The 25,411-nt window shown below is 37.7% G+C and overlaps 1 protein-coding gene across 1 annotated transcript; it reads left to right on the top strand.

The window, feature by feature from the left end:
* Positions 1-501: 501 nt before the first annotated feature.
* On the top strand, positions 502-22,177 carry TRA2A (transformer 2 alpha homolog). Its single transcript, XM_030308105.1, has 8 exons — positions 502-696; positions 10,780-10,913; positions 14,571-14,736; positions 16,272-16,460; positions 18,894-19,009; positions 20,076-20,201; positions 20,943-21,010; positions 21,167-22,177. The coding sequence occupies exons 1-8, from the start codon at positions 661-663 to the stop codon at positions 21,175-21,177; spliced, it is 846 nt and encodes a 281-aa protein (XP_030163965.1). The 5' UTR covers positions 502-660; the 3' UTR covers positions 21,178-22,177.
* The last annotated feature ends 3,234 nt before the right edge of the window (positions 22,178-25,411 follow it).

Raw genomic sequence — 25,411 nt, 5'->3', positions numbered from 1 at the left:
AATTGACACAGTTGTCTTTGCGTGGAGACTGGAGCCAGCCAGGAGCGAGGCAAGGAACTGTGATTTTTCATTATAAACTACCTGCGCATGTATTATGTCAATAACATTACAAAGGGCAAAAGGTTGAAGAAAAATAATAGAAGTGCTGAAAATACCCCAAAATAAAACCGTATTAATTAAATACTGTATACGCTCCCAGTTTTTTTCTGTACCATCAGAATCCATTTTGAAAATATTTAAAGGGCCCAAGATCAATAAAAGCTCATCTGGCGACTGAAAATCTTCAAAACACCTTACGTTAAAAAGGGGTCCTAAGTTTTGAGACCACTCAGCCAAGGATTCGATTCCAACGCGCCAAGGCTCAGAATACACGCCATTCCCCCACCCGCTAGGCCGGGACCGCCACAAAGCCTCGCGGGAGGCGGGGCCATGCCGTCACAGAGACGTCCCGCCCCCTTACGTCGCGCACTAGGAGGCCAGAGGGTTTCTGGCGGGGCCGGCGCCATTTTGCCGGAGCCTGCGACCGAGTGGGAGTGGAGTGGAGCGGCCGTTGTTGCCGACTCTTTCCTCCTCCCCACGGTCCAGTCAGCGGTTGATTAGGCCATCGGCCCTCAAGCCGAGACTTGTCTCTCATTTAGTTTTGGGGAGCGTCTGGCCGACATGAGTGATGTAGAGGAGAACAACTTCGAGGGCAGAGTGAGTACAAAGCCGCGGGAGCCGTCTTCGGCGGCGGCCCGATGCTCGGGGTTTCACGGGGACGAGCGCGGTCGGGCGGGGTTGCGGGGAGTCCTGCGGGGTCCCGCGGGGAGCAGCCTCTGGAGCCATCACGGTTGTTTCCTCACATACCAAGATGGCTTCTGGGTTCCACTCTTTCCCCCAAACACCACGGATAACCCCCTCTCCCCCTTTTTTTGGAGACTGACTGATACCTGGACTCCTAGGTCCGATTTCCCCCCGCAGTGGCGCGCTCCCTTCTCCCCACCCCTGAGGCTTCCTTATCTCTGTTCCGAGGAGTGGGTCCCCGTCGCGGTGGGGCGGGAGGAGACGGCAGGGAATTCCCCTCCGGCCGGATAGTGGTAGGTGCTTCCTGCGGTGGCATTTCTGGCGACCCCGAGCATCGTAGAGGGTCTCGGGGTCGAAACTGCGCGGGGCTGTTGTCCGGGCGGGGAGAAGCTGGCGTGGGACTAGCTGGGGCCTGTGTCTCCTTGGCTCTCTATTGCAGTGAGCGGCCGCGTCTCTGTTGGAACCGGCGGCGTTGCGTCTATAAAGGCGAAAGCCTTGAGGTTGAAGGTGGGACGAGCCTAATGAAGTGGTTAGTCAACGACCGCACCGACCCTTAAGCGTTCTTAAGACGAGAGCTGTGAGGGGAAAACTACGCAAGGAGCCCTTTTCCCTTAATGTCCCTTCTACTTTCTTTTCACTTCAAAATGAATGTAGAAATGCTATAACGCCTGATTTTTTAATTCCTTGATGTTGGGTTTTTTTTTTCTCTCTTCTTTATATCTCAACTTCTAATGCTTTCCTTCCTATGATCTTTCATCTAAAAACCACTTCTTTACAGGTCTTTACGGTAAAAAAAAAAAAATCTTACATAACTGAACAAATTTTGTGGCTCAGTATTTTGAAAATAGCTAGTCAGTTTATACTGTTCTCTACTCAAAACGTTACCTGAAAATTACAGGCCCTCTCCCATTTCTCTCCTCACCGCATCCCCCAGCAAAGAGGGCCTCAGGGATTTTCACTATTTGGGGTCGATGAATATAAACATCACAAAGATACGTTATCCTCAGCCTAAATACACTAGAACGTTAATCAGTGTTTGAGTTCTACTTCCGAAGTTACCTTACAGTGGTAATTGGTGGAAGTGGTTTAGTGTTAAACCCTGAAAAGAAAATCCCCAGGCAGCATGTTCTTGCTGTTGTGTTGGTATTCTAGTTACTAGGGGAAACGCATAAAAGCCTTTAAGGTGTGCGCTGGTTGGAATGAATTTTGGCTTTTTTAGAAGTTCGTAATAAAAGTACTTAGAAGCAGTTAAATCGGAAGGTTGATTTAGGCTTTTATTCTTTGTGAGGAAAGAGATTTAAATAGGTTAGAAACAAAACTTTTTTAATGCCTGTAAGATTGGATTTTTAAAATGAAATCTGGGTCACAGATACAAGTGAGTAGTAGTCGAACCTGCTTATTTTTTAGTGTGGCGTATTGATTGTCCCAACAAAACTTTTTAAAAATCTTCTAATAAAAATATGTGGTGATAATTATAAGCTGATTGTTTTGATAACATTAGGTAGTTGTGGGAAGAAATTTGGCTGCCCATTAATCTTTCCTTCCGTTGACTTTAGTACAGAAATTTATTTTTTGTTAATGTTTGTTTTGATTTGGTTTGTGGGGAAGTGAAGAGGACTACTATCTGGGACCTTGTTGTCCTTTAAGTTCTTACTTTTTAATTAGTCATCAAATTGAGGAATGGAACAAGTTTGAGGTATTTGACACCTTACCCACCTAAGAAGGCAGTATATGTAAGATCCCCACCCAATTTTAAGCTAAAATGTATGTAGGCATTAACATTTTATGTTAATAGAAAATGGGTTCTTCCTCCTCCCTGCCCCTTACAGTGTTTACTGTCATAGAAAATATTTTTTGACATGTGATACCCAAGTGTATGTTAGTGTAAATGAACTCAGTAGATTGAATAATGCGTTCGCCCACCGTTACCTGTTACATCTTTTTTTTTTCTTTTGTAGGTTGGGGTAATTGTCTTTATTTGTTATTGGTTAAAGAATTAGAAGAATGCCAGAAGCTTTTCTGAGGGTGTGCTTTTTTCTTTTTTAAAATTGTTTCTTACAACAGTTTAACATTCACTAGTGCTTTTGGTTTCTAAACTGTTGTGATTTCTTAACTGCTAGCCACAAACCAGCAGTTTAAAAAAGTTTTTAAAGAATATAGTTGTCATGTTATCTTTGTATCTAAATGTAATGACCACTTAGAAACACTCTAAAAAAGGATTTTCAAATGATGTTTTTGAGGTTTTTAAGTAGTTATACTTCAAATTTTGTAACTAAAATGAAGTAGAGAAAACATTGACGGGTCAGTTGAGATTTCATTTGCTTTACCTTTAGAATAAATAGCACATATTAACCCCATGTTACTGAAAAGGTATTTAGAATTAGAGGGCAACTTTTTTATAGCATTTCAGAATCTTAACCACGCCACACCTCCTCCCCCGATTTTTGATGTTTTCTTATTCCTCACAATACTTTTGTGAGGGCTAGAGTATTCTTAACCATTTTAGAAAGTAAAGCAGGCCTAGAAGACCATGCCAGGAATCTGAGATTTACAGTTCCCAGTCCATTACTCATTGCATACATTATGCTGTATATATTTTGATTTACTTTTTAAAAAGGAGCACGTGTACTTGAGCATCTCAGACATTAATAGAGTTTGTGAGAAACAGTTTACAGGAGCTTAATTTTCCACTGTAGATTAATGTTTCTTCCATTGTAGAGGACTGGAATAAAAGAACTTGGGGAAGGAAAATATAACTGACTGAATTTTGTTATAAGTAACCCTAATAGTTAACCCAATCAAAATTCCCTTCTGCCTAAGGTAAAACTGTCGAGCATCTGCTGCCTTTTAAGTAAAGGTCAGGTGTTCTTGAGGGAAATAGAACTTGGATTCTAATTTGAGATGACTGTCAGCTCAAATCTGGGTAAAAGTATATAATCACGTTCCCTGTGATAGAAGTAATAAGGAATTCAGAAAATGAAGCTGGGTGGTTTTGTGAGGTAGGGGAAAGGGAAAGCTTTACCTAACACTGGATCTTACAGTTAAGGAATAGATGACAATGAGGAGGTTGCTGGTGCAGTAATAGATGATAGATTTGACTAGATATGCAGTTAGATAATGGAGGGTTTTGAATTCTAGATTTAGGGATTTGGACTTAATCCAATATGCTATAAGAAGGCATGTATGGATTCTTAATTCTGGGAGTGGCATAATGAAAGGAATTTTAGCAAAGAACAGAGGGACTGGTACAAGAAGAGCAGCAAGGCACACGAGGTATTTAAGGAAGGAAATTGTGAAGACTCTGGTCCAAACAGGACAGCAGTGGGATGTAGAGAATGAGACATTTTTACTTTAAAATAAGTAGTAGGTTCCTTAAAACAATTTGCTTGGGACATGTATATTAAGTTTACAGAAATATTTTAAATGGAAATGTCTTTCTGAGCTGAGAGTGAGGCTGGCACTTGAGCTGTGCCTTTCCATGTCATCTTCATAAAAAGTTGTTTGCTTCACACAGCTTCGATTAAAGTTAGGATTTAGGTCTCCAAAAAATGTTTAGACTTCTTCATAGAAATAATGGGGAATGGAAATTTTCATTTTACTTACTCACCCTCTACCCCTAATTTTTTTTTTTTAACGTAACTTAGAATAACGTTAAGTCCATTTTTTTCTCATTCATTGGCCCATGGTTTTTAATAGAGGTTAAAGATTTTCATGTAGGGTCTATCTTATAATTCCACAGTTGAAGAGGAAAAATGCTACTTGTCTCCTTTTCAGAGTTTGTTAGAGCTTCTTGAGTAGCTAGAATATTTTTAAGTGACTCCTAGTGTTCCTCTTAACACATGATATGGTTTGGATGACAGAAGCAAAGAGCAAAATAAAAATTCGTCTGTACCAGTTTGGAATTAAACTGTGTGTGCGTTAAGATATTTTGTTAATAGCAGAAATAGCGGAAGCTTTTTTCTTCTCTGAATCCTGATTTGTAATAATTGGGGTGATGATTGAGCTATTCAAAACCCATCTTGGTGACTGGCTTCTTTTTAAAAATAAAATAAAACTGGGCTTAAAATTTTTCTATTGATGAAACTTTAATAAATGTGGGAGTACAAGGGAGGTTTGCGCTCTCCCTTCTTTTTAAAAAAATACGAATAAAAAAATCTCTATTTTACAGATAAGAATGTCAGCGTTTAGCTTTTAAAAATACTTAGTTCAGTTTCTTAAGCAATTTAATTTCATATATATCATCACATCAACTTGTTACAAAAGGGTAAGACTTTCTTTCCCATAGTAGTGACAGTATTAAACTTGACAGTCTTGTTTTAGGTTTAATTTATTTATTAAAGTTAAGTGCTTTCATCCAATTTTAATGCTTTTTTTTATTCCCTCTGGATTTTTAAGCAAGGAGTTGCTAAACTTAAGGAAACATTTTTAATGCTCAAATTTTAATATTTGAGATTCTTTCGCTGCTCAATAGAGGTAGAAGGTAGGATTTCTAAAGGGAGCAGTGTAACTAATTGTACCCCCAGTGCACACATTTGTCACAGATGCTTAATGATTTGTGCCATTCCAAAAATGAGAATAAAAAATCTTGAGATCTGAAAGAATGTGAAGGGATTTAAATATTTAGGAATGAGCTTTGTTTATGGATTTACAGAATTTATTTACCTATGGTCTGTGTAGTGTAACAAGTGCGAAATGGCCAAGGATAATCAATAGTTTCTTAGAACCTTCCTGACAGTGTGAAAACCTACTCTTTGATACTATCACTGGGTGCTCAGGCATCAAATAACTAACCCTGGGACCTTTGTAAAAGGTATATATTCACATGCTAAATTAGTTAATACTGATTGTTATTTGTTCACCTGTCCTACCAGATTTAGCAGGACAGAAGTGCAGGTGAGGAAGTGTTAATGATCAGATGGGGAAAAGAATCTGGAAACACTGTTTAAAAAAAAAAAGTTAAGAGGGGAATAATGAAGGAAATGTGGTTTCCCCTCCCTCCTCTAGATTATTGCCAATATGTAGTTGTATATAATCCTTATTGTCTCATGATTTTCACCAAAATGAAATTTTGAATTATGAGTGACTAGGCCTGACCAATCTGAGGTAGAAGAAAAGTTATTTTTTAAACTAAGGCCCTGTAGTTTACTCAAGATTCATAAATATTCCCATGATATTAGAAGATGAGAACCTAAGAAATTCTATAGCAGGTTCTTAGTAAAATTTTTTAGCTATTTATTGGCTTTTAATATAACTAAATTTTTTGCATGTTAAAATTGGTCATGACATATCAGCTAGCCAGTTTATTGACCACACTTAAAATTTGTAGAAAAGGCTATAAATATTTCAGGTGATTTCATGGTTGTGACTAGTTTATATTTCATTATTTATGCATAAGTAACAATTCTAAATTTCTTTAAGCATCTCCAAAATTATTCCAAACTGTAGAGAATGTAAAGACAAAGTGTTAGTATATCTGTGAGCCTTTGCAGATGGAAAGACCACTTTAACCTCACTTAGAATGCAGCACACAAGTGTTTTCTTTTTAAGGAATTACTCTGATAGCAGTTATGGGTTAAGACAGTGAAAGTATTTCTTTTATAAGCTTAAGAGTCTAAGAGAAGCAGCCTATCATACTCAAGAGGAAGGAGGCAGAACAGCTGTTTATGTAGACTGAAATTAAAGAATTGGATAAACACAGGTTTCCAATAAGCCCTAAAGAATGAAGTTCTTAGTACAATAAATATTATAAGCTATTTGAGTATTTTAAGTACACCCCCCCTCCCTGCTTTGGGACATAAAATTTGCCTAAATGCACTAGTGTACTTTTATGGACATAGATTTCCAGTTTCATAAAGTAGTGGGAAAATATATTTTGAGAGAGCTTGCTTTTTAAAGTTTATACTATTATCATAGAAACTTGAATTTGTATAAACTTGGCACTATTGGTATGGAATTTGCATTGCCATAATATTAGAATGGGTTACAGCTTAGCATTTATATTGTGATGTGTTCATTTTAATGGGCTTTCAAGTACTAAACATATATGTTGAAATTTTTTTTTTCCATCTATTATGATACTAGCTGTATTAAAAGACTGCAATTATTGCTTACCTTAGGAATTGTTCATGTTCTGCAACAATGTGTGCATATATTTAATAACCTTTTTTTCTTGATTAAAAGAATAGTACATGGTTGTTGTAGTTATGTACGGTGTGTAAAATGCTGCTGTATTTTAACACAGATTGCTTGAATTGGATATACCGTGGTACATTCCTAGTATTGTGGTTAGCTCTCTCGTTTTTATTTTTGGCTGTGTCCTTCAGCTGCCACCAGAGGTACCTTGATAATAAAGAATAGTTGAAAGAACCGACACCGTTTAAGCAGGTTGTACTATGAGAACTTTCTGCCTGGCTTCTGGTTTATAGTAGGTAAGGTAGACTGGAAGCCTGTTTAAGATTGCTTATAAAATTTTGGATATGACTTGGTTGAGTCATTCTGTCCATTTTTTTTATTTTAATGGTTGTTGGATCCGAATGCAGGTTACTGAAGAATTTGCAGAATTTCTTGACTGGGCAGCTTTAAGAGTCGATTCAGTGTAATCAAGTGAAACAGGACAGATAACAGCCCTTCTCAGTATTTTATTTAAGTTTTATGTATTTCTCCGGGGGAAAAGTTGAAGTTATGATTTTGTAATAAAGATAAGTCTCAAAGGTAGAAAAGGATAATCTAGCATTTGTCCACAAAGGTTGTAGGTTGGTTTCTAATGCACAATTTAGTGAAAATGGTACTTCGTACCAGCTTTTGACAAATAAGTTACTTAAAAATGGCAAATATTAATTGATATGACCATTTTTTCTTTGTGAAGACTATTAACTATATCAGTTCTTAGAATGAGGGGCCTTTTTTTTTGCATTACAGTAAAAATTCTGAAGAATTAGTAGTTTATTCTTCAAGTTCACTGACAGTTATTAATTTTACCTTTTTAGATTGTATCTAAATTGTTTTCAGAGGTTAAAATGATAGTGACAACTTTGTAACCAGTTGTTAACAAGGGAGGTAAGAGGACTGTTTCTTAACCTTGAATGATTCCATGAAGAAATTTATGCAGATTTAAGTTTTCATGATAGAAAAACTGAAGGATAGGCAACAAAAGAGGTATTAGGTGTTTGTGAAACCTTAGATAATTAAAAAGCAAGACTTCTTTTATTTTTTTTAATGTTTGTTTATTTTTGAGAGAGACAGATGGACAGAGTGCAAATAGGGGAGGGGTAGAGAGAGAGGGAGACACAGAATCGGAACCAGGCTCCAGGCTCTGAGCTGTCAACACAGAGCCCGAAGAGGGGCTGGAACTCATGAGCTGGGAAATCATGACCTGGGCCACAGTTGGCCACCCAACCAACTGAGCCACCCAGGTGCCCCAGCAAGACTTCTTTTAAAATAGCCTAATGTCTTTTGAAAAAATACTCTGTCGTGTCTTAATGTTTTAACAAACCAAAAGGAAAGTTTCGTTTTTTCCAGTAAGTTCTGTGCCAGAACTGAGATTGAAACTTTAAATTTTAAGATATTACTAAGTTAGCTTGTTTACATTAATTTCTAAGAAATGGAGATTTTCAGCACTATTGAATAAGTTTCAGTTATGTTTATTTATGAGGGAAGACTTGAAAATCAAACATACACATATTTGGACTATAATATTTTTACCATGTACTAGAAAGCTTCACATAAGCATTTAAGAAAAAACTTAGATTTTAATATAAGACTGATTTATACAGTTGTAAAATTAAACATTTTACGGTGTCATAGAGCATTCTGATATGTATGTAAACATGAACTGTGGTCATATTCATAGTGTTTCATCTACTGCTGTTCAACAGCATAAATGAATAACATAGGATCTGTGTTATAGAAGGGAAAGCAGAGAGGGGAAGGTACTCTTTTCACCTTAATGAACCAGCCTGTGTAATGCTTCAATTACAAGCAAATTGGCCATACTTTTTTTTTTTTTTTTTTTTGAAGTACAGAATATGCTGCTTTTACAGTTTCAGTGAATGAAAAAGCCTAAATTGCTGTGCCTGCTCCAGGCATCTGTCCAGGAATTTAGAGACTATAGAGAATTTAGAAAGATGTGGTGAAAGATTTACAGGTAGCTAAATGGGAAAGGTTGATATTGAAGGAAAAGGTAGCTATATGTTTCAGTTTTGTTTGCATCTGAAAAAATAAATAGGCCTGGCAGCATTTGTACAGTTCTTGATAACTAAATCTTTGGACATTAAACTCAAAGAGAAAGTTTTAAGGAAGTTGCATGATAGTCTTATGGCATAAATGAAAATGGGTGTGAGGTTGGGGTAATTATTTACAATGATAATCAAGGCGTAAATGGACAGAGAAACTGGACTGTCCCATCCTACTTTGGTCATAATCATGTATCTGTCAGATTAAGAAACAGTCTCTTATTCAGTTTTAAATCATTTGACTTGGAAAGTTTTGATTTATATCCAACTTTTTCAGAAGCCAGTCAGTTTTCTGATATAGGATATAGTTACTGAAGGGAATATATGTATGTGTATGCATAAAATATGGAAAACTATTAATAAAATTGGTGGGATCTAAAAATAAAGACCATGATACTAATTGTATAATTTTTTGTACATTATGATACTTCATGATAATACAGAATATTAAAATGGCACAGTTGAAAAATTACATGTATTAGTAATTTATAAGCCAAAGGGGGCATTTTAAGAATTTCATGTCCTCTTTTCCCCGTAAGTTTATCTTTGTGCTTTATTTCAGAACATATGTTTCTGATTAAGTTGGAGTGTGCAAAGATAGTGGTCAAACATAATTGGGAAAAGATGTTAGTAATTTCACTAATTTTTTTTTTTTTTTTTTTTTTTTTACTTTGAACATCAGCATGTGTTCTCTAATAATTGAGTTTAGGTAGATGTGTGCAAATTTCAGCCCAGAATGCTTTGCTTTAACTGTATCTTGGTATCTTAGCATGGCTTAGTGAAAGCTCATTTTAAGATAACTAAGACTTCAAGTTATAAATTAGTAAATACTTAAGACATACGTGGGGGGGATTACAGTTAATGTTAGATTTATGCTTGGATTAATTATTTATATTAAAATTGTTCACATTTTAGGAAATAGGATGAAACATGAAAGGGGAGGAGGGTGAAGAATATGGTAAAAAACATTTAGAGAAATTCAGTAAATTTTCTTTAATTGTTAGAAACTAGACTTTTGAAAAATTTTAAAGATTATAAAATTGTTTTTTAATAAACTAGTTATTTGCACTTTACCTGCTGGCTTTTCCATTTGGTAGATAACATTCTGAACTCCAGCAGAGTTTTATAATCCCCACGTGCTTAAATATACTAAATGTTCTTTTTCCATTAAGGTTAATGTTCGTGAAGAAATTGAAGAGTTTTTTCCAAGAATGTGGAAGATAAATCAAGATAAAAGAAGGCTAATGAAAAGTATTAAAGATCAGAAAATTAAAATTGAATGGGGGAAAAAATTGAACAGAAGATTGGTCAGATAGAAGCACTTGAATATTTTTTTTAAGGCTATTTTGAATTGTTTGAATTGGGGAAGAATACACGAAGTATGAAAAATGAAAAACTCAATGAAGAATGAAGAGAAGTAGAAAGCAAGAGTGAAGTAGAATTAAAAGAATCTGGAAGAATGAATGGGTCCTAGGTTAAGTAAATGTATGGTTTATGTTCCAGTGTCTGTATGATCAAGTTGTAGATGAATTTGCATGATTACTTAGTTAATAGAGAATTGGTGATCTGGTTCAAGTAGGGAATTATTGAGGACAGTTAGCAGTATTAACAATGGGTTATTAATGAGCTGAAATTTTTTCTGGAGGGTGTTGCCTAACCATTTGTTTTTCAGGAGCAATCAATATAAATAATTACGGTACTTTAAATGTTAGGTGTTAGGCATCTACGTGACCAGTGCCATTTGTAATACTGTCTTCTTTGTTAGGAGTCTCGCTCTCAGTCAAAATCTCCAACGGGAACTCCTGCTCGTGTAAAATCGGAGAGCAGGTCAGGATCTCGTAGTCCATCAAGGGTTTCCAAACACTCTGAATCCCATTCTCGGTCAAGATCAAAATCCAGGTAAGTGTGCTTAAAATAGTACTTAAGATGCTTTCCTTGGATTTTTCAGAGCAAAGTGGTTTTTTACTAAATTCCTTGTTTTTGCCACATTTTGTATAGAGATTAGACCAAAGACCAAAGAAATTTCACCCAAAACATGAAGTAGTTTTTCTCAAACTGTGGAGTTTAGAAATGAATGTTCTAGGGGTGCCTGGGTGGCTCAGTCAGTTAAGTGTCAGTCTCTTGATCTCGTTTCAGCTCATGATCTCATGGTCATGGAATCTAGCTCCTGTTGGGCTCTGCACTGAGTGTGGAGCCTGCTTGGGATTCTCTCTCTCCCTACCCCCTTCCCTACTCTCATGCATGTACACTCTCCCAAAATAAATAAATAAAAGATTTTTTTTTTTTTTAATGAGTGTTCTAGATAAAGATTTAGATAAGGCAGAGTCATCTCTTAGCCCAGTTAACCTATCAGATGCTGGCTGTTAATATAGATTCAATATGTGTTGATTGATTTAAATGCATTTGGCATCTGAGGATTGGTTTTTTATTTTATTTCAGTATTTGTACAACCAAAAGGTAAATTTCTCCATTGGATACTTGGCATGTAATTTAGAGCAGAGAAGGTTGATGTGTCTATGTTGTACTGGCTATCACAATGATTTGAGAAGCTGTTTCAAGATTCATATTCCAGCTACATCCTTTACCTGAAGATTGTGACTCAGTAGGTCCAGGTTGGAACTCTTGTCGATGTAATTTCTTTTTTCTTTTCTTTTTTTTTTTTTTTTTTTTTTTTTTTTTTGAGTTTATTTATTTTAATAGAGATGGAGATAACATGAGTCGGGGAATGGCAGAGGGAGAATCCCAAGTAGGCTCTGCACTGTCAGTACAGGCTGCATGTGGGGCTCAAACTCACGAAACCATGAGGTCATGACCTGAGCCAAAACTGAGAGTCAGATAGTGATGCTTAATTAACTGAGCCACCCAGGCGCCCCTATAATTTCTTAATTGGAGACATAATTTCTTTGTGTAGAGTTTGTTTGCAAGGGAGCAGGAGACAAAAAAAATCCATTAAAAGGCTATACTTTTCTTGAGTCCACAGCTATCTTTTCTGTCACATCCACGATCCAACTTGATTCACTAACCACTCTAATTAAATCATGTGCAGAATAGCACTGTGTAGAATTTGGGTGTGCAAATGGAAATGAGCATGTTTTCATTTTAGGGCCTTCACACTTGTTGTTCTCGGCCTAGAATTCTACTCCCTCAGATATTCAATCACTTAATTCATTCTCTGTCTGTGTGCCACCTGAGAACGTTAAAGAGCATACACACCTTATTGCCTTACTCTTAATTTTTTTTCGTAATACTTACCACTGTCTGGTTCAGAGAAAAGCTTAGGCACTCCTGAAGGGTTTTTAATTTATGTCATTTATCATTACTGTTTAAAAATAACAGTTGAAGGGCACGTGGATGGTTCAGTTGTCTTAAGTGTCTGACTTAGGCTCAGGTCATATCTCAAGGTTCGTTGGTTCTACCCATACATCAGGCTCTCTGCTGTCAGCACAGAGCCTGCTTTGAATTCTCTGTCACCCTCGCTGTCTCTGCCCCTTCCCGCCCCGCAAAAAATAAACATTTTTCATTTTTTTTTAACGTTTATTTATTTTTGAGAGAGTATGAATAGGGGAGGAGCAGAGAGAGAGAGGGAGACACAGAATCCAAAGCATGGTCCAGGCTCTAAGCTGTCAACACAGAGCCTGATGCAGGGCTCGAACCCATGAACCGTGAGATCATGACCTGAGCCAAAGTCAGACACTAAGCCAACTGAGCCACCCAGGCGCCCCAACAATTGATACTTTAAGTGACAGGATTTCTTATTAATGTTTGTTTATCTTTTACAGTGAGGCTGTAAATTAGTGTTAAGGAAAATGGGAAATCTCTATATCTTAAATGTGCTAGGAACTACATCTCCAGGTCTTGCCAAGGAACTTTTGCTTTTGCTGTTGCTAGAATACTTTTCCCCTGTCTACCTAGTAAAATATGTCTCCCAGCTTTATTGTTAGCCTTCTTGGTTTTGAATAATCTTCCCTTGTTAGTTTAATTCTCTTCACGCATGTGCTCTCTTTTTAGACACTCTGGCCCTTAGCATGTATAACATTTATTGAATGCCTTAAACAAATTATTTTGTAAGTCTGTGATCGCTCCATGGGGCGCCTGGGTGGCTCAGTTGGTTAAGCGTCTGACTTCAGCTCAGGTCACAATCTCGCGGTCCGTGAGTTCGAGCCCTGTGTCGGGCTCTGGGCTGATGGCTCAGAGCCTGGAGCCTGCTTCTGATTCTGTGTCTCCCTCTCTCTCTGCCCCTTCCCTGCTCATGCTGTGTCTCTCTGTCTCAAAAATAAATAAACGTTAAAAAAAAAAAAAAGACTGATCGCTCGCTCCTGGTCTGTGTGTTTATCAAAGATGGGTCATGTGAATAGTCAATAAATAGTTAACATTAAGAGGCAAAGAAATAATCAGAGTGGCTGGAAATAAAGAAGAACTAGGGAATCAGCAGGGGAAAGACAAGTGAGATGCTGTAGTAAACTTGAAGAAATGAAGACTGTTAGACATGAAGACTATTACATGGGCATTTAGGTTGTTGGATTAATTTAGGAGATGCTGGATTGCAGTGGGCTAAAGAAAGATTGGAAAGGAAATGACCCTTAACAGTGAAGGGAATGTAGAACTATATTGAGAAGATGGTAAGAATCAAAGGATTTTACTGTGGTGATAATGGCAGTTGGTGATTGGTCTTTGTTATGGTAAGATACATATAACAAAATTTACAGTCTTGGGGCACCTGGGTGGCTCAAGTCAGTTGAGCTTCCAGCTTTGGCTCAGGTCATGATCTCACAGTTCGTGGGTTCGAGCCCCGCATCGGGCTCTGTGCTAACAACTCAGAGCCTGGAGCCTGCTTCAGATTCTATGTCTGTCTGTCTCTTTCTCCCTCTCCCTCTCCCTCTGTCCCTTCCTCCCTCCCCCTCCCTCTCTCTCCCCCCTCTCTCTCTGCCTGCCCCTCCCTCACTCACATTCTGTCTCTCAAAAATAAGTAAACATTTAAAAAAAAAAATTTTTTTTTTAAATTGACAGTCTTAACCATGTTTAAGAGTGCTATTGAGTAGTGGTATTAAATACATTCACATTGTGCAACCATCACTACCATCTGTCCCAGAACTCTTCATCCTGTAAAACAAACTCTATACCCATTGAACAGTGGCCCCTTGTTTTCCCCCTCTCCCAGCCCTTGGCAGCCACCATTTTACTTGCTGGCTATATGGTTTTGACTACTCTAAGAACCTTATGTAAGTGGAATCACAGTATTTGTCTTTTGGTGGCTGGCTTGTTTGCCTTAGCATAATGTCCTCAGGGTTCATCCATGTCTCAGAATATTGCAGGATTTCCTTAGTGCTTGTTTTGTGTTTTTCTTTTAAGAGAAGATAGAGGTGTAACATGCTTGTAAGGTATAGTGTGAAAGAGTGAATGTAGAAGGGATAGACTGAGAACAAGATGATTGTATGATTAAGAGAACAAGAAGAATATACTTGCCTCAGAAAGTAAAAAGGAGCTGGGGTACATGTATAAATCCTTGGCATTACCCATTTGCTTCAGTATTTTCACTTAAATTTATTTCTCTCACAGGTCGAGGTCAAGGAGGCATTCTCATAGACGTTACACTCGATCCAGATCCCATTCTCACTCTCATAGGAGACGATCTCGAAGTAGGTCATATACACCTGAATACCGGCGTCGTAGAAGCCGAAGTCACTCTCCAATGTCTAACCGGAGAAGACATACAGGCAGCAGGGTATGTAGTTTTAAAAAATTAATGAAAACTTATTTTGTCTTAGGTGTTTAGTTATAGCATAATATCTTGATTTCATGAGACTAGACCATCTTTTTGGATTTTTGGGGTTTTTGTTGTTTTTTTTTTTTTAACATTCATTCATTTTTTTGAGAGAGATAGTATGAGCGCAGGAAAGAGAGAGAGGGAGACACAGAATCCAAAGCAGGCTCAGGCTCTGAGCTGTCAGCACAGAGCCTGATGCAGGACTTGAACTCATGAACAGCGAGATCATGACCTGAGCCAAAGTTGGACACTTAACTGACTGAGCCACCCAGGCACCCCTAGACCATTATTTTAAAGTGGTACTCCAGGGGGAACCTGGCTGGTTTAGTCGGTGGAGCATGCAACTCTTGATCTTCAGGTTATGAGTTAGAGCCCCTCATTGTGTGTAGAGATTACTTAAGGAAATAAAAAATAAAGTGATATTCCAGAAACATCCTTAAGCATATGAATATTATTTATATTCATTTAAATATATTTTCTTTTCTTGGGGTACCTGGGTGGTTCAGTCAGTTAAATGTCCAACTCTTGTTTTCAGCTCAAAATGTGATCTTATGGTTCGTGGGTTTCAGCCCCAACTGCAGGGCCTGCTTGGGATTCTCTGTCTCTCAAGATAAATTAAATATTAAAAAAATATATTTTTTATATATTTTATTTTCTTGACTTTTCAGTGAAAAGTTGAAATTTGTGAAGAAAATATATGTTCTACGAATTAAAATGAAAAACTGAGCTGAAAATATTGAGATTAAAAACTTTTGGTGGAGGCTGAGGGAAGCTGGCAGGGAAATACATGTAGTAATAATAATAGCTAACACACATTCAGCACTGTGCAGAGGTTTTCAATGCATGTAATAGATAAGCAAGTTGAGCCTTGGATATGTGACATTGATGTTTGGATTTTGGTTAACTGGCAGAGTCCAGGTTTCAACCAGGCTGCTTGCCTCAAACTTCCTGTGCTTAATTTTGGTGCTGTGTTTTCCCTCTATGTGATACTGAATCATTTAACTGTAATGGAATCTGCTGTTATTTAATGATGCTTTGAAATGTGTAAATACATTTTTCAAATTAGGATTGTGGGAAAATTGAAAGAATATCCTTAATGAAAATGGAGAAAGCACTTAACAGATGAAGTCATATTAAGTACAAATCTGTAAGGTATAAAACATTTGAATAAGCCACGAATAAGGCTTTAAATTTAAACTAGGATGGATTCTTTGGATACATTCTGAAAATTGCAGGACTAGAAATAGAAAGTAGGGATGTTTTTATTTAGGATACAACTGGATGTATACTCCAAAGAAGGGGTGAGTGTACTGTATGTAAACTGTAAAATATTACTCATCTGGGTTTTTTCCTCTTAAATTCTTCTTTCCAAGTAACTTGAAGTAGTGTATAGTCTTTGTGTATTAGATGAGGTGTTCAAAGTATTTCTGTGTGGCTTAATTTTTACTTCAGTTTGGAGCTTGAAATTAAATCACATCTTAAATATTCAACAGGCAAATCCAGATCCCAACACTTGCCTTGGAGTGTTTGGCCTCAGTTTGTACACAACAGAGAGAGATCTTCGTGAAGTATTTTCTCGATACGGACCATTGAGTGGTGTCAATGTGGTTTATGATCAGCGAACTGGACGATCACGAGGATTTGCTTTTGTTTATTTTGAAAGAATAGATGACTCAAAGGAGGTAATTTTATAATTATCTGTCAACTTGACATTTTTGAGGTACATAATTATAATGTCAGGTTATTGTTAAAAGTTGACTGATAGTCTCCCAGTTCCATAACATGTTCTCTTTCATTCCCTGACCTGAGTCTATTCAAACTCTTCCTCTCAGTGTTACAGTTTGGAAAGTGAGATGTATGTGTTTGAGTTAATAGAAAAAATCATATGAATATTCTTCTTTGACTAAGTCTTATTCATACTCCCAAGAAGGTGATTAAACTAACTTTCTAGAAATTCTATGGTATTTTCAGTTGTCTGGCAAGCTCAGTTGGTGGAGCGTGCAACTCTTGATCTTGGGGTTGTGAATTCAAGCCTCATGCTGGGTGTAGAGATTACTTAAAAATAAAATCTTTTTTTAAAAAGTTAAAGAGAAACTATATAATATTTAGGTTAATCTGTTTAACTTTGTGTCACATGAGCTCCCCATGTATAGGGTGTGTTTCCATTCATACTCATCTATTTTCTATAATTAAAATATACCTAGAAAAAACTGGTCTTTTTTCATTTCTTGTTTTTATTGCCATTCTTCATTTTCCTAACAGTGATCATAATCAATATCAATGATTTGAAATTGTGCTATTTTTTTTTTAAGAAATTGCTTTTTTAATTATTTTTTAAATTTATTTTGAGAGAAACAGACACAATGTAAGTTGGGGACGGGGAGAGAGAGAATCCCAAGCAGGCTTTGCGCTGCCAGTACAGAGCCTGATGTTGGGCTTGAATTCACAAAACCACGAGATCATGACCTGAGCCGAAACTAATGGTCGGATGCTTACCCAGCTTAGTCACCCAGGCACCCCTGAAGTTGTGCTATTCTAATGTATTTGATAGTGGAATATAAAGGGAGCAGTAGGCTTACTTTCTCTATACTAGAGTTCATAGTGATCGGGTTAGAAAATTCCATTTTAAGGAATTTGAAGCCCGTTGTTGAGTTTTTATCAAAACTTTTTTTGTTCTTATCAAACCTTAATAACTAGTTCAGTTGGTAGAGCATGTGACTCTTGATCTCAGGGTCGTGAGTTTGAGCCTCATGTTGGTACTATTTTACCTATAGTAGTTATCCAATTACTATTTTACATGTGATAGTAGTTGGATATGGGTTGTTGCTCTATGTATCAACAGTATTTGATTGCGACATAAACACTCATAATAAAAGTTCGCATATTTTTCAAAAATAATAGATGCTAGTGGCATCTAGTGGATAGAGGCAAAAAATGATACTAAACATCTTACAATTATAGTGCACAAGCTAGCCACCCACAACATAGAATTAGCAGTCCCAAAGTGCAAAGGTTGAAAAACCCCAGATAATTCTAACAAAGTAATCCTCCAGGTTGTAAGTCATTTATGTAATAGACGTTCTAGTTAGCATTCTCTAAATGTTTTAATCTGTCAAATATTACCTTTTTTGGTTACATATTTGTGATTTATTTCTGGTCTCAAGGGATAAAGTTATAAACTTAAAAAGTAGTTGGAGGAGGTGCCTGAGTGGCTCACTTGGTTAAGCAGCCTGCTCTTTGATAATCTGCTCAGTTGGTGATCACCTGGTTCATCCCAGTGTCGGGCTCCGTACTGAGCATGGAGCTTGCTTGGGATTCTCTCTCCTCTCTGCCTCTTGTGTGTGCTCTGTCTCTCTCAAAAAAAAAAAAAAAAAATTAGTAAACATTTTTTTTTTTAATAAAAATACTAGGATATCTGACCTGAAGTGAAGGTTGTGAAGTATAAAACAATACCACAATTAAGATTTTTTTTTAAATATGAAACTTATTTGTCCTAGCTCTTGATTCTTCCCACAACCACTCTGCCTGGTTTATTTCCTTTATAAGATAAAATGAAATTGGCAACTTTACTGTAGTTCCAAAGAACTTTGTAATGTACTTGAATTATTGTCACATTTATTGGTATTCTTGCCAAAGGGCAGAATGTTAGGGATTGTGAGTACAGGTATAAAGACAGGAGCATTTGTTGGCCGGTTTAAAAGTTCTTTTATATTTGGAGTTCACTAGGTGGCGGTGTGTTACCTAAGAAATAGTTTTAGGTGAGCTGAATGGCAGTTTCTGCTTTGAGTTGCCTAGACTGAAAGTAGTAACTGCAGCCTCAAGAGTTATGCAGGCTTCCCAACTTGTGTGGTTTTTTTCTCTGTAGCTGCCCCCAGTGTTTCAGCAGAGGGATGCTTCAGTGTCTGTGTGTACATTAGAAAACTCAATACTATTGACATGCATAGAGCAAGAATTAATAATATAAAATCCTGGTCCCTATTGTTTAGGAAAGAAGTGTTTAGAGAATTTTAATTTTTTTTAACTTCAAATGGAAAATGTGTTAAATTTGTTGGCAGTTTTAGTAGTTTCTTCTTAGTAAAATATGCATGACTTTCTGTGCCTGTTCTCTGTTAAAGGCAATGGAAAGAGCAAATGGAATGGAGCTGGATGGTCGAAGAATTCGTGTGGATTATTCTATTACCAAGAGAGCGCACACACCTACACCTGGCATCTACATGGGCAGACCAACTCAGTAAGATAACATGTTTTCTAAGCTAAACTGTAAGAGCCAGAAATTCACCAAAAATGCATGCAAATTTTTTTATTAATTAGCAGATAAAATGATTTTTTCCTATAATTAGAATGGAAAGCTTAATTTGTACATATTCTAATATCTATTTGAGGAGGGGGACAAATTAAAGCCATCAAAGTCGTTCCTGACTCTGCTTGATGCTAATACAAATAGAAAATTTATTAAAGATGAGAAAAATAGTGTATGCTTTTAAGCATTTATTCTCTTTCTATTCTTACGTGACTTTGGAAGCCTTGTGAATAGGGAAGGGTTATTGGATAGTGATACATATTTTTTTTAAGTCAGTTTTCACATTGCAGAAAATAAACAGAGGCTTTTATATATATTTTTTTAATATAATACAGCCAAAGACAGTATTGGTAAGAATGAAAGAAGGAATTACTTTCAGTTATTTTGAAGCCTTGCTGAGGAAAATGTAGGGTTTGGCAAGGAGAGCCTACAGAAAACTAAAGTGAAAATAATGTACCTATGGGTTAGGAGTTGGGAAAAGTACAGGAGAAAGTGCTTAGAGTTTAAATTCACTGCCAAAGTCTTATAAACCAGATCTCAAAATTGTTGTAGTGATGCACCTCAATGTAAGGTAGTTCATTCTTTTTGCTGTTCCGGGTTGGTTAACCTTTTTTAATTCATGATGTTTATTAATTGCATCTGAATTAGTCTTAAGGACTCACATCTTAAGCATTTTGGTACTGTTTCCTAGCACAGTGCTTCATTTCACCTTGTTGAAAAGAAAAGGTCCTGCTGGTTTGAGTAGTATAAAAGAGCAGTTTATAATTTGGAGAGTTTTGGGAAATCATTCCTGGTTATTTATGTAATGAATAGGAAGCCAAAGCAGAATAATACCATGGGAGTCAGCAAAGTGAGATGTGGAGGTAACCGACGCGAAAAGGGATAATCTTTCTTTCTACATTGTCTTCCCTCCTTCCTCCGTTTTATTTAGGCACCAGTTGGTATTAAATGATACTGGAAAATCACATTGATGTAAAATTTTTATATTTTTCTGTAGTAGTGGCGGTGGCGGTGGCGGAGGTGGTGGTGGAGGTGGAGGAGGTGGCAGGCGTCGGGATTCTTACTATGATAGAGGATATGATCGTGGGTATGACAGATATGAAGACTATGATTACCGGTACAGGTAATGTTTTAATTTGTAATTTTCATTCTAAATTAGATTATAATAGTACTTAGTACTTTTAATTTTTGTTTCGTATACATTAATAAAAAATTTAAAATAGATTTTACAGGGACATGCCTAGGTGGCTCAGTTGGTTAAGCAACTGACTTCAGCTCAGGTCACGATCTCAATTTATAAATTCAGGCTCTGCACTTTTTTTTTTTTTTTTTAAATTTTTTTTTTTTTCAACGTTTATTTTTTTGGGGACAGAGAGAGACAGAGCATGAACGGGGGAGGGGCAGAGAGAGAGGGAGACACAGAATCGGAAATAGGCTCCAGGCTCTGAGCCATCAGCCCAGAGCCTGACGCGGGGCTCGAACTCACGGACCTCGAGATCGTGACCTGGCTGAAGTCGGACGCTTAACCGACTGCGCCACCCAGGCGCCCCCAGGCTCTGCACTTTTGCAGAGCCTGCTTGGGATTCTCTCCCCCTCTGTCACTGTCCCTCCCCCACTTGTGCTTTTTTTTCTCTCAAAATTAAGTAACTTTAAAAAAAATAGATTTTATATGATGATTTCTTGAGGAAGGGGGAAATTATTTTCTCAAGATTGAGAACAGAGGTCAGTAATCTGTATTTGCCAATATTTTGTTGTGTCATATGCTTGCTGTTCTAGTATTAATTGGCACACAGAGAATGTAATGGTTATTTTCATCTGCCTTAGTGATTATGTGGTATGCAAAGTAATCTTTTATTTCCTGCAGAAGAAGATCACCTTCTCCTTACTATAGTCGATACAGATCACGATCAAGATCTCGTTCCTACAGTCCACGTATGTACACTTTTACTTTGTGGCATTAAGAACCATTCGTAATCAATGGTTTATTGTAGAAAATCAGCATATATGGAGATTGTTCATAGTTTGACGAATACTAGGCAAGTCAAACTATAATTGTCATTTTGACTTTTATTTTTTGCTCTCTTTCAGGACGCTATTGATAAACAGAATGGTTGCAGATGAGGACATCTTTCTCTCTCTCTCTCTCTTTTTTTTTTTTTTTTTTTTTTTTTCTTTTTTTTTGGTTTAGTTTGGTGTGTTTCGTTTTTTGTTTTTGTTTTTGTTTGGTTTTGGTTTTGGTTTGGTTTTTGTTTTGTTTAATTCTGGATTTCCCCAAGCTTCTAATCCTTCTTACTCCTTTAAAAAGAACCTTTGGAAAAAAAAAAAATCTTCGGTTTATTTACCATCTACACTTTGTCAGTTGTATTGCTGTTTCCACCCCTTTTAGTATACTCTTAAAGATGTAATTGTTGTCATTTTGAGTAGTTAAACATCTTAAGTAAAAAAGGAATCCCCAGTGTTACACTTTGTAAATGTTTTTTTTTTCCCTTTGCTTTGCTTTTACAGAAAATTAACTCCTGGCTAATCAAATGAGGAAAGAAATGATCTTTTTAAAGCTTCTTTTGTGTTAGATATTGTATTAGACATTGTACTAGAGACCTGCATTTAAAACAAACTCCTTTTTTAACTTCTTTTGGGAAAGATAGTAACACATAAAGTAGTTCAGTCATGTCAAGTTTGGGGTGGCATGGAGCAGTCAAATAGTGTAGAAAGTTTGAAGCTATAAAAGAAAACACTTGGTCATTTCTTTTGAAGAACGAAATTTTTGAACCCTAAAAATTATGTCTTTTTTTTTCTTTTTTTTGTTTTTAAGAGATAAAAAGCTTGTGGACTCCTACAAAACATGTTGTATTTAAAATACATCTGTTAAAATTTAAAGTGTGATTTTTGTGTTGAATTTATTGAAGTTTAAGTATTCCCTTAATCAGTGAAGGACAACTCTTATTTATTACTTAGAGCAATTGTATACTTTGCTGTTAGAAATTTTGGTATTAGGACAATGGTTAAGCAGGCTATTATTGTATAGTATAGAGTCTTTAGAAGATAAGTGTGAGGAAAAGTAGTCTCCTTTCAAATAAAAGTTAATTTCTTTGAAAATGAGACTGTCTCTTTTATTGTGGTAGAATGGGAAGCTATAACTGGATTGATTTGGGAACCAGTCCCTTTCCTAACATATTTGCTATACCTGATTGTATAATTCTGTCTCTTCCTCAGTCTTTAAAATTTTTTTTAATGTTTATTTCTTGAGAGAGAGAGACAGAGTACAAGCTGGGGAGGGGCAGAGAGAGAGGGAGACACAGAATCTGAAGCAGGCTCCAGGCTCTGAGCTGTCAGCACGGAGTCTGACTGGGGGCTCAAACTCGTGAACTATCAGATCATGAGCTGAGCTGAAGTTAGACACTTAACCAACTGAGCCACCCAGGTGCTTCCTCTTCCTCTTCCTCCTGCTTCCCTTCCTGTCAGCCAAGTTGTTGATATTAACAGTATTCAATACCAAGCACCGTGGTGAAGGAAAGATAATATGGTTTATGTCTTCAAGAAGCCCACATTCTAATAGGGAACATATTCTAATGTTAGGTGAAAGTGTTTTAGCAAAGAGGTGGATTATGTTTCAGGCAACTTTTATAAAAAAGGATAGGAGCGTGAGCTTTGTTTTCTCCCTCAAACAGTGGAGATAAAATTAGATTATTTTAATGTATGTAATAGACTGATGAAATCTATGAGATTGAAGTGGCCTTGGGCTATTTTTTAAGGATTTTGTTTTAAGCAATTTCTGTACCCACCATGGGGTTCAAACATAACCCCAATATCAAGAGTCACACACACCACCAACTGAGCCAGCCAGGTGTCCCTATTAAAAAAACTTTCGGGGGCGCCTGGGTGGCGCAGTCTGTTAAGCGTCCGACTTCAGCCAGGTCACGATCTCGCGGTCCGTGAGTTCGAGCCCCGCGTCGGGCTCTGGGCTGATGGCTCAGAGCCTGGAGCCTGTTTCCGATTCTGTGTCTCCCTCTCTCTCTGTCCCTCCCCCGTTCATGCTCTGTCTCTCTCTGTCCCAAAAATAAATAAATGTTGAAAAAAAAATTAAAAAAAAAAAAAAACTTTCGGGTGTGCCTGGGTGGCTCAGTTGGTTAAGCGTCCAACTTCGGCTCAGGTCATGATCTAGCAGTTCGTGAGTTTGAGCCCCACATTGGGCTCTGTGCTGACAGCTCAGCCTGGAGCCTGTTTTGGGTTCTGTGTTTCCCTCTTTCTCTGCCCCTCCCTTCCTCCCTCCCTCCCCCTCTCTCTCAAAAGTAAATAGTTAAAAAAAATTTTTTTTTAAGCTTTTTCAAAATGTCTTTTTAAAAGTTTTTGCTAATAAAGAATAGCCAGAGATCAATCTCTTGCTGGTTCCTAGAGAATTTAGCTCTTTTAATTCAAGTTACTGCTTTTTTAATTTGAGAGACAGAGAGAGAGACTGAGTAGGGGAGGGGCAGAGGGAATCTCAAGCAGGCTGCACACTTGTCAGCACAGAGCCTGATGCAGGGCTCAAACCCACCAACCTGAGATCATGACCTAAGCCAAGACTAAGCAGATGTTTAACGGACTGACCCACCCAGATGCCCTTAAGCAAGGTTATTAAAAGACTTGGAATTGCCCTGAAAGAACCATTAATCTGTTGACTGTAAAAGTACTTTAAAGATTTAAGCAGCATTATCACCAACAAAAATAAAAACATTAGCCACAATCTGTTAGAGAAAAACCTTGGGGAAGAGACAGTAAACATCAGAAACAAAACATGTAGATGTTATGTACATGCTAATGGGAAGGAGAATAGGGGAGTAAGGGGGACACAATTTTATTTTATTTTTTTTTTTAATTTTTTTTTAACGTTTTTTTTTTTTTTTTTTTTTTTGAGACAGAGAGAGACAGAGCATGAACGGGGAAGGGGCAGAGAGAGAGGGAGACACAGAATCAGAAGCAGGCTCCAGGCTCTGAGCCGTCAGCCCAGAGCCTGACGCGGGGCTCGAACTCACGGAGTGCGAGATCGTGACCTGAGCTGAAGTCGGACGCTTAACCTACTGAGCCACCCAGGCGCCCCGAGGGGGACACAATTTTAAATAGGGTAGGTTTTGCAGGCTTCCCTGAGGTGGAATTTTGAGTAAAATCTAAGGATGATAAAGGAGGGAGCCTTGTGCATACCTGGAGGAAGAACATGTTAAGTAAAGGGAATAGCAAATATAATAGCCTTAAGGCAGTAGCATACCCAAAATGTTGGAGGAGGAGGCCGGAGAAGGCCAAGATGGTAACCAAGGGCTGTATGCTGCTGGAGAGAGGAAGAGAGTGGGAGGGGTGGTTTCAACAGTCAAGAAGCAAATTCCTTTATAGAAAAGGGAACTTTTTTTTTTCATGTTTTTATTTTTGAGACAGCATCAGCAGGGGAGGGGCAGAGAGAGAGACACAGAATCCGAAGCAGGCTCCAGGCTCTGGGCTGTCAGCACAGAGACTGACACAGGGCTTGAACTCATAAACTGTGTGATCATGACCTGAGCCAAAGTTGGAGACTTAACCGACTGAGCCACCCAGGTGCTGCAAAAGGGGAACTTCTATCAGAAGTAGTGAGTGCGTGGGTGTAATGTTATGTATTGAATACTAGGATAGATATTAGGTTCAAGGACTTTAAAGGGTAGATGTGTTAAATTGTGTAAATGTACAATTAGAAAAGGTTTAGGAGCACCTGGCTGGCTCAGTTGATAGAGCATGTAACCTGATCTTGGGGTTGTGAGTTCAAGCCCATTGGGTGTAAAAATTACTTAAAGATATAATGCTTAAAGGGCCTGGGTGGCTTGATTTCCACTCAGGTCATGATCTCACAGTTGGTGGGATTGAGCCCCACATTGGGCTCCATGCTGGCACCTGAGTGGCTCAGTCAGTTAAGTGTCTGACTTGAGCTCAGATCATGATCTCACAGTTGGTGAGTTCAAGCGCTGCCTCAGGCTCCACACTGACGGTGCAGAACCTGCTAGGGATTCTCTTTATTTCTCCCTCTCTGTGTGCTCTTTTTCTCTCAAAAATAAACTTAAAAAACAAAACAAAAAACTTTCATACCAATGCCAAACTTAATGCTTTGCATGTATGAATTTTTTTTTCCCACCCAAGTAATTTAAGTGGATTGAATGATCAAAATATGCATTTTTAGGGGCGCCTGGGTGGCTCAGTCCGTTGAACGTCCGACTTCGGCTCAAGTCACGATCTCACGGTTTGTGGGTTCAAGCCCTGCGTCAGGCTGTGTGCTGACAGCTCGGAGCCTGAAGCCTGCTTCGGAATCTTTGTCTCCTCCTCTCTCTGCCCCTCCCA

This window comes from Lynx canadensis, chromosome A2, assembly GCF_007474595.2.
Source record: "Lynx canadensis isolate LIC74 chromosome A2, mLynCan4.pri.v2, whole genome shotgun sequence".
Taxonomy (NCBI): Eukaryota; Metazoa; Chordata; class Mammalia; order Carnivora; family Felidae; genus Lynx; species Lynx canadensis.
This window is presented reverse-complemented; position numbering and strand designations above follow the sequence as displayed.

What these genes read in the sequence shown, in the direction of transcription:
- TRA2A (XM_030308105.1), top strand. Translation starts at nt 661, where the DNA reads ATGAGTGATGTAGAGGAGAACAACTTCGAGGGCAGA. An exon ending in AGAACAACTTCGAGGGCAGA is followed by an intron (nt 697 to 10,779) that starts GTGAGTACAAAG and finishes CTTCTTTGTTAG; the next exon opens with GAGTCTCGCTCTCAGTCAAA. An exon ending in TACATGGGCAGACCAACTCA is followed by an intron (nt 19,010 to 20,075) that starts GTAAGATAACAT and finishes ATTTTTCTGTAG; the next exon opens with TAGTGGCGGTGGCGGTGGCG.